General features: G+C 34.2%; 1 protein-coding gene across 2 annotated transcripts; it reads left to right on the top strand.

Moving 5' to 3' along the window:
* Window positions 1–1569: 1569 nt before the first annotated feature.
* Window positions 1570–4280, top strand: LOC112637260. 2 transcript variants are annotated; one of them, XM_025406557.1, is made up of 6 exons: window positions 1570–1909; window positions 1999–2181; window positions 2256–2390; window positions 2467–2610; window positions 2719–2980; window positions 3091–4280. In XM_025406557.1, exons 1-6 carry the CDS (start codon window positions 1845–1847, stop codon window positions 3667–3669), a joined length of 1368 nt encoding a protein of 455 aa, XP_025262342.1. In that variant the 5' UTR covers window positions 1570–1844; the 3' UTR covers window positions 3670–4280. The 2 variants fall into 2 exon arrangements, with proteins under 2 accessions (XP_025262342.1, XP_025262343.1); XM_025406558.1 differs by having other exon boundaries at window positions 2259–2390.
* Window positions 4281–9745: the final 5465 nt, after the last annotated feature.

Raw genomic sequence — 9745 nt, forward strand, 5'->3', positions numbered from 1 at the left:
TTACACTCACATGTCCGCTCAGCTGTAGTTGCGTGCTGCTGGCGTACGCAGTCTGGTAACAGCGTGCGAGAGCTAAGACGTTTTAATAAAAATCTATTCAACGTGTGCAATACATTTTATCGAAGGATTTGCAACCACGGATCAATTTTTGTAAAGGTACCGTCACAATTAATTTTTTACATTTACGATATATTCAGCGTATAGTAATGGTATTTTGAATAATTTTCAAATTGAGAGTGGAATAGGCCTATGGGGGAAACCACTATAAAAAAAGCGCACCATGCTATCTACCGCAAGGTGGTGTGGAAATGATAGCGCATCATTTTCTCGCCACTAAAAGGACGGGTTTTTTCATTTTTCGGCGCGGTATTGCGATATATCGCAAACCACCATCATGTCTCGGAGAGCGATCCGCCCACCGCTTCGCCGCGCTCGGATTACAGGGACGACTCTCGTCGCCGCGCGCTTCTACGCACGCAGATTGGCCGATCTTCTTTATTTAATATTTCGTTAATTATTGCGACAATCCCAAAACAATACAGGTCATTCCTTCTTAATTTGAGTCAATCTACTTCTTTATTTCGTTAAGGTCGAAATTTGATGGACACCCTGTATATAGTAAAAATATATTGTGAAAATATTTATAAATATTATGTACTTATAAATTTTACGAATATGATATTACATCAAACAATTTGCATAAACATTTTATATTGTTAGCTTTTGATTATATTGATTTAACAAATGTCGTGCATAAATTATAATTTGTGGAAAGTTATATGCAAATATCCTTTTCATTGTACATACAAAGTGTTGCAGAGTACTATACATATGTAAGTGCTTGTGAGGAGCGCAGTAAATTGAAGAAAAAAGGTCCCATAGCATTTGACGATTTTCGCAATAATAGAAATTATAAAATAAATAAATTATATAATAACATTCAATAAAATCGATCGAATATGTATCTACGCGTGTGTGTGTGTGTGTGTGTGTGTGTGTGTGTGTGTGTGTGAGAGAGAGAGAGAGAGAGAAACGCTCGGCCGTTCGAGCTATTGCATGATCCAACGTGTTAGACATGTCGTCGGCACGTGACAAAAAGAAGAACTGCGAGACATGCCGTTGTCATTCGTTACAACGTCATCGCTGCGCTGTCCTTCCCCTTGCCGCGCGCCGACAAAATGTCTAACACATTGAATCATGCAATAGCTCGAACGGCCGAGCGTTTTTCTCTCTCTCTCTCTCTCTCTCTCTCTCCCTCACACACACACACACACACACACGCGCGCGCGCACGCACACACATATATTGTGTATATATTGTGTATATATATAACTTACACAGAATATTTTTTACGTAACACGTTGTAACGCTGTTTTCTCGCAGTTTGTTACGCCATTGTGTGACAGCAAGTATCTACTACGCGGAATTTGAGAAAGAAAATGCAAGAATTTAATGCTTTAGTGTGCGCGTACATGTATACGCGTATAACGTATCCTATTACACGCAAGATGAAAGAGAAAGATGGTACGAGATTGACTCTCCTTGTCACACAAACCGATTATAGCGCCGTCTGTCGCGATAGCAAGCAACTAATTTACAGGACTGTTTTACTCACATGCATAGACTTATACAAATAGACTGCGCATGCAATGCAAAGCGCTGGGGACAACATAGGAGTGGTGGGGATAGCGCTTGTGGGCTTCCGTCTCTTTCTAACCGCATGCTGTCTCTCTCCATCGTGGAAAGTGGTGGGCTGAAGCAGAAGGGAATACATCAATTTCCTCCAGTCCCTTTTTAGTAAAGCTACATGATGTACATATAGTAAACAACAAAATAAAAACAAAATGGTTTTGTGCTGTTGTATTTGTAAAATAAGTTTTGGTGAAGTTGAACATCTTTCGTTTCATAGGCAAGTATACATTTAAATGCTTTTGTAGGTAAACTAATTTATTCTAATTTGAGGTTATGTATTAACATGTCTTGCTTTTGTAATTTTAGTTTGCCATCTAATGAAAGCTCCAAGGTCGAATGGCTTTCAGCTATTAATAAAACTGTAAGTAAGAGCAGCCGAGTTTGCAGCAGGCATTTCAAGTCTACAGATTTCAAGTACAAAATTCAAAATGGCAAAATCTGTAAGAGTTTGACCTCAGATGCTGTTCCATCATTAATGTTGAATACAAGGTAAAAATGTATTGAATAATCTTTTGTACTCAAAGCAGTTATCCATGTTTGACTAATATTAATTCCCTGTATAGCAGTGAGGCAGAAAATATTGAACCAACTACACCAGATACATTAGATAGTAGTAGTAATATATTATGTGAAAATTTATTACTTGCTACATCTTCTTCAACTGATCTTCAAAATAACCAAGAATGTTTCCAAAGTTGGTACGTACTTTTTTTTGAAAAATCTTTTGAATGTTTGAAGATCATACTATTTTGTAATATATTTATATCATTGCAGCCAAAACATCTGTGATAAAGAGTCGCATAATGAAGACTCGCAAACAGATAATGAAGTAATAACTTTAGAATCAGGATCAGAGAATCCCATTGACATCTCAACAGCTGCTCTCTCTCCAAATGCTAATCCTGTATCATTAAAAAGGTAAAACTTTATTAATTTTTTTTATATTTATATGTACACCAATATTATTTGTAGTAATGCAATGTCTAAAGAAAAATTGTTATTTAAAGTTTTACGTATTATTTGCAGAAGAAACAGTAATTCAGAGTTTAAGCATATCCCAAAGCGTCCTAGACACATTAGATATATTGGAGATGTGATTAGGGATGATTTTACTTCAGATCAAGCTTTTCTAGTCGTTGAAAAATATTACAAAGAAACAAAAAACAAACTGAAATTAAAAGATAAAAACATTAGTCGTTTCAAGAAAAAAGTCAGCACTTTCGAAGATTTTTTGGATCACTTAAAAGAAGTTGGACTTATTTCTAAAGAAGGACTTGATGCTGTAAAAGTAAGATTGTAATTTTTTTTCCTTTATTTAGGATTTTTACAAAATAAAAATAAAAATTTATCAATTGTTTTGTTATTACATAATCTTTGTTTTTCTTTTTTTGTTTTCAGTTACATTCCTCACCCGCTCTTCCTGAAATAATGAAAAACATTCTTTCTACCAAAAAATGTAACTCCTACTCATCAGCACTAAAAGACTTTGCTTGTTCCTTATTATTTTATTCAAGTGCAGCATACAAATTCGTAAGGGATCAATTTTTAAAAGCTTTGCCTTGTCCTCAAACGGTTAGAAGATGGTTTGGGAATATTCATCTTGGTCCTGGCATTAGTAAAAATGTACTAATAAGCTTGAAAAACATGATCGAAGCAGAATGTTTAAATGGGAAAGAGTTGCAATTTGGACTCCAATTGGATGAAATGTCAGTAAAAAAGCTCATTGAATTGAAACATAATGTATGGTATGGATTAGTTGACATTGGAGGTCTGGGAAAAAACAATTCTGAAGAAGCTTCTTATGCTTTGGTGGCTATGCTCGTGTGTCTAAATGGACACTTTAAAACTCCAGTAGCGTATTATTTTATAAAAAGTCTTCGTGGCCAGGCAAGATCAAATATGCTACAGGAAATCCTGTTAACACTCCATGAAAATGGAATAAGTGACGTTCGTTCTGTCACTTTCGATGGTGCATGAAATAATTTGAGTATGGTTTCTGAACTTGGCGCTAATACTACGGACATCGATCAAAAATGTTCATTTGAACACCCAGCGACAAATGAACCAGTTATTGTCATACCCGATGCATGCCATATGATAAAATTAGTTCGAAATCATTAGCTAAATACGACTTCATTGATAGTGACAAGAAAACAATTACTTGGCGTTTTATTGTAAAATTAGTGAATTTTCAAGAGCAAGAAGGTACGCATCCAGGTACAAAAATTAGGCGAAGGCACATTGACTTTTACGGCGAAAAAATGAAGGTCAAATTAGCGGTGCAAACTTTAAGTACGCGAGTATCTGACGCTTTAAGATACTTAGAAATGAAATCACTCGATTTTAGTGAGCAAGTGCAACCGCTTTATTTTGCAAAAATTTTAATGATGCTTTTGATATTCTCAACTCAAGATGTAGGTTTGGAAAAACTGAGTTGAAAAATGGCATATCCAAATTAAATCTTGAACAATTAGAAAAACACATTGATTACTTAGTTGATTACATCAAATATTTAAAAGTAAATGAAAATGGCAAAATCAAAGACGTACTGGCAAGTAGTCGTCGAATTGGATTTTGGGGAATAATTACTGGGCTATAAAACGTATTAAATCTTTCAAGATATTTATTTCAATATAAGCTTATGGATTATTTGTTAACATACAAATTGTCACAGGACCATCTGGAGACATTTTTTTCATGTATTAGAAAAATGGGAGGGTTTAATAACAACCCGACTTGTTATCAATTTCAAGCATCTTATAAAAAACTAGTCAGTCATGTAAATACTATAGAGATTTCTGAAGGCAATTGTAGCGCACAGGACGGCACAGCAATAATTAGAACAAAAAATTTTAAAAGTTTGAATGCTCGTAAATCGGAAAATATTATGGTTGATATTGATCATGATTATGTAGGTAGTAATGGTTGGTCTTGGACTGATTACCATTACGATGTCGTCACTTACATTGCTGGTTATATCGTGTATAGTATTAAAAAAACATTGCATTGTCAGATGTGTCTTGATTGCTTAGAGACACAAGAAACTTCCTGTGATTTAATAAATATAAAAAATAGGCAAACAGAAGATACACCAAAGAGTGGCTTAGTATTTCCTAGTCAAGATGTAGTAAGTATTTGCAAAGTTGCTGAAAAAATCGTAAGAATGACGCCAAACCTTTTTAGTCATAGAAACATTGTTGATATTATGGTGTTGCGTGCCAGGCGATTAGTGTTACCTATGAATATTTTTTCAAATTTACATATCTATGTTGAAAAGGATATTTTATTTAGTCACAAAGCACAATTGGTTGATAATATTTTAAAAAAATATTTTACTGTTAGGTTACATCACGAAGCTAGCTCTGCTCAACAGAAAGTTAAACGCGTAAGGACTTTTCATCACAGGCTAGTCATATACAAAAATCAATAAAATTTGTTTCATTAGTAATATTTGTTTATGTTCAATTCTTTTTTTGATGCTTTTTAGAATTTCGTAACTCTGTTGTATACAGAGCTAAGATTTACCAAAATGATGCATAATTCACATTCTATACAATAAAAAGTTCAATTCTATTCACTCTCGTTTTATTATTTTTCCCTCTTAAAATAATTTGTTTCCTTTAATTTTACTGTATTTCATCCTGGAAAATGTTTCTTGTAGAAATTAATGTGCATAATTTTTGTAAGCTAACAAATTGTTATTGAATTTTATTTGCAATTACAATAAATGTCTTTTATGTATTTTATTATGCTCATACTATCGCATTTAAATAATATTAAATATTACAAAAATTCTATTCAATGTGCTTTATATAAATTGTATGCAATTTTTTGGTACGTAGCAAAATGTTTGATCACATTTTTTGATTAAAAATCTTATTATTAAAGTTAAGAAATATATTTATATAAAATATACAGTTACTGTACCGTGAGTGTATAAAGTATTTTGATAGAATTACTAAAAACTATTTTGATTATATTAGTAGAAACTTAATTATTTAATTAATAAAAATTACGCAAATCTGATTCGACTTCACAGCGAAAATGCTATTTACAACGTAATTCGAATCATTTTATTTTTACAGAATAATAACAATCAAAATAAAAATAATAATAAAACTAATAATAATTATTACAATTATTACAAAAAAAATGTACCTGGGATTCGAACCCGGATTACATGGATGCGAGTGAACACCTTAGTCGACTAGGCTACGATGTTCATCATTAATAGATATATGAAACTTATATTTAAGGTGTATTCGGGAGGGGGGGCTTATGTTCAAGAGTTTAGGTTGGGTTGATTTACATACAGAATATCATTCTAGATTATCTGTATATCAGATCTAATTTTATTCAATTAAAATCGCAAGATAAGAATGGAAAGGGTTTTTAGAAAATTGGCTCTGAGAGGAGGGAGAACATTACTTTCATAGCGTGAGTAGAGCCATGGCCCGGGGCGCGGTGGAGGGTTTGTCCGCCCCACCACTTTCCACGATGAAGAGAGACAGCATGCGGTTAGAAAGAGACGGAAGCCCACAAGCGCTATCCCCACCACTCCTATGTTGCCCCCAGCGCTTTGCATTGCATGCGCAGTCTATTTGTATAAGTCTATGCTCACATGTCTCGATTTCGTACACACACATATGCACGAAATTTTTGTGCACGGAAATTATTTTTACTACGCTTCTAAACGCATTTCTGACTGTTTATTTATATTCCTTCAGGAAATTCCGAGTTGAGTGTGCTCTTATTTTGTACGTACAAACTGCAAAACTTTTATATTCAGCTAATATTGTTACGAGTTGATGTCAGAAGCCGATAAAAAAACTGTTCTATTTTTTCTATTTTCTAAATTTTCTATTTTTTTTTTCATTTTGAACATAAAATGGTTCACTCTCATATTTGTTGCTATGTGTAATTTAATTGTGGAAAAGTATTTATTATTCTGTGCAACTAATAAAAAGTATTCGGTGCACAAAATTTTATCGGTAAAAAAGGAAGTTTCGGCATCCTCTTAAGAGGAAATGTTAAGTAGGTTCAATATTTTACATGATAATTATAATTATTGTAAGCAACTTTTTACTATAACTTTTTCTGTTTAGTTAAATAATAGTGATATCGCCCTAAGCACACACTTGTACGCTCTTTCTTTCGTTATTATTATGTGTAGTACAGTTCTTTGTTCTGTACAACATATTAAAATATTAGTATATCACTGTAAAGCTGTGTTTTATTCGACCTCTATGCATAATATTAATCAACATATTCAAATATATGAAATAAACAGTCAATTAAACAGTCTTAATAAAGATGGACGCACAAATAAGTATGTAATATACGTGTTACAATGAATATAATTTAATCACTAAAATTATAAACAATTTTATTTTACATAAATAACTTTTATGTGCAACATATACATGATGTTATAGCCTCGCAGACTATAATCTATTTAAATATTAATACCTATATATAATTAAATTAAGTGTCAGCATGAAATATTGTTGAGAAATGCGGCAGCCTGATAGAATCGCTGCCTCAGCAATCCAAGCGTAAGAACGTTCACCCGGAAGCGCGAAAACGCTAACGAAGGAATTCAACTTTGAACTTCCTTCGTTAGCACTTGGACTTTGGACGACCCGGAAAAACCTCCATGACCATACATGGTCATGTCGCCGGGCGATCCCCTCCAAAAAATCCCCGAAATTAAGGGAATAAAAGCCGTCCACCGCGGATCCGCGGCGGACAGTCATAAACAGTGAATCTATAGTCAGAATAGTGCGCGAAGACTAACCGTTGATAAGACATAGTGCGAATCCGAGGGCTAGCCGCCAAACCGAGCTACGAAGCCCCCGACATAATAACTAATCACGAAAGGATCCAGGAAAGGATGACATTAAGGCTTGAGAAAACCAACTAAAGATAAGGGTTAAATAAATATATTCTGTGTAATAAATTTCTATTGTTAAACAATTGGAGCGATTATTTTCCTCTCCCGGCTACCCCACACCCTGTGTGTATCTCGAGAGCTTTCCAAAACACTACAGACAAATGTTTTTTCATTAAGTACTTTTTGAGTTATAAGGCTTCAAAGTTTGCAGTACTTCGATATAAAATGCAAAATATCTCGTAAAATATTTAGTTTTCGGTAGTCTTACCCTAATACTTTTATGCACAGGATAATGAGACAAAACTATTGGTGCAAAGAAAACGTATGATTGTTTATAATAAAAAATGTGTAATTTGCAATGCACTTTTTGTTATAAACAATCATGCGTTTTCTTTGTACCAATAGTTTTGTCTCATTATCCTGTGCATAAAAGTATTAGGGTAAGACTACCGAAAACTAAATATTTTACGAGATATTTTGCATTTTATATCGAAGTACTGCAAACTTTGAAGCCTTATAACTCAAAAAGTACTTAATGAAAAAACATTTGTCTGTAGTGTTTTGGAAAGCTCTCGAGATAAGCTACAAGAATATGTAATGAAAAATGGGGATTTCCATTTAAGAAATTAAAGGTGACCTTCACGTGATCTTCAAACGACTATCCAAGGTCAAACCAATGACACCGTCTTATGTCTCCCTTCACACCCTACAATTTTTGTTTGAAACATTTCTTTCTGAAGAATGCTGTTTTCGAGATATTCGAGTGCATCGATTAAAATGGCCCACCGTGTATATATACAGGGTCTACCAAAAGTGTGGAAACCCCTAAATATCTCGGAAAATATACGTTTTACAGAAAAGTGTTTCCAACAAAAGTTGTAGGGTTTAGGAAGATCTATATACTGATTCTATCAGTTTGACCTTGGATGGCGTCGTCAAGGTCAGGTCAAAGTCACATTGACTTTTTTAAATGACACCCCCTACATTTGATTGCATATTCTTATAGCTTAATTCAAGAGCTTTCCAAAACACTATAATAATGTTCATTTTTATTAAGTACTTTGCGAGTTATGAGGGTTGAATGATAGATTAGCGCCGGTATTAACATTATCCAAGGTGTACTACATGGAGGTTACTCGCTCGGATTTGCATCTGTTGTGTGTGTGATCCAGCTAACTAAGGCAAGATCGATTCCTCAACATATCCTCATATTTCGCTGAAGTCAAATTGCCAAAAAATTGCTCCATAAAACGTGTATGAAACGTCTCGTTAGTTCCTTCATTTACCGCTATGTGACGCACTACATGCAGTCTAACTCGCATTTAAAATTCAACTAAGAATGTATAAAGCTATCAAAGAACGAGCACCTTCTAACTTCAGCTTTGAGCAAGCAGAAATTAATTGTTATCGTCCAAATACAACGTACGATTAATTAAAATTAAACGTTTTAAAAATGGCTGGCGACTTGTCGGAACGTGAAAGAATCACTATCCTCATGATGCGTGGATGGGGTGATAACGAAAGATCGTTCTCTGATGTCGTTCGATTATTTAATGACACGTATCCGAACCGTCGAATTAATAAGTCCACTGTGTTAAAAACAATAGAACGTTTTAGACAAACTGGTAGCGTAAGAAATCGCTCTAAGTCAGGAAGACCATTATCTGCAACCAACGAAGAAAAACAACTTGATGTTCTGCAGACATTTATTGAAGATCCCAATTCTAGTGTTCAGAGAGTCGCTCAAACTCACGATATTGCTCCCATGTCGGTTTGGAGAATTTTAAAGAAGAACAAGTTCCATCCATATAAATTGCAATACGTTCAAGAATTGCAAAACGGAGATGAGGAGCGTCGTATACATTTCTGTGAAAGAATGATGGCACTAATAGATGTCCGGCCCATCTTCCCTTATCAAATTGTTTTCACAGACGAGGCAACTTTTACCTTAACGGGAGAAGTTAATAATCAAAATTTTCGTTTCTGGTCAGATGAGAATCCGAATTGGGTGCGGGAAACTCACACACAACATCCACAAAAAATAAATGTATGGTGCGGAATAATAGATGGCTATTTAATAGGGCCGTTTTTTTTTGAAGAATATTTGAACGCTCAAAGGTATGAGAGATTACTTGTTGATCAAATAATTCCAGCCATACA

Source organism: Camponotus floridanus, unplaced genomic scaffold (assembly GCF_003227725.1).
Source record: "Camponotus floridanus strain SB8 unplaced genomic scaffold, Cflo_v7.5 scaffold149, whole genome shotgun sequence".
NCBI lineage: Eukaryota > Metazoa > Arthropoda > Insecta > Hymenoptera > Formicidae > Camponotus > Camponotus floridanus.

Excerpts from the sequence above, each read along its gene's own strand:
- LOC112637260 (XM_025406557.1), top strand. The coding sequence starts at position 1,845 with ATGGTTTTGTGCTGTTGTATTTGTAAAATAAGTTTTGGTGAAGTTGAA. Across the intron at positions 1,910-1,998 it reads GAACATCTTTCGTTTCATAG|TTTGCCATCTAATGAAAGCT; the intron begins GCAAGTATACAT and ends TTGTAATTTTAG. Across the intron at positions 2,182-2,255 it reads TCATTAATGTTGAATACAAG|CAGTGAGGCAGAAAATATTG; the intron begins GTAAAAATGTAT and ends TTCCCTGTATAG.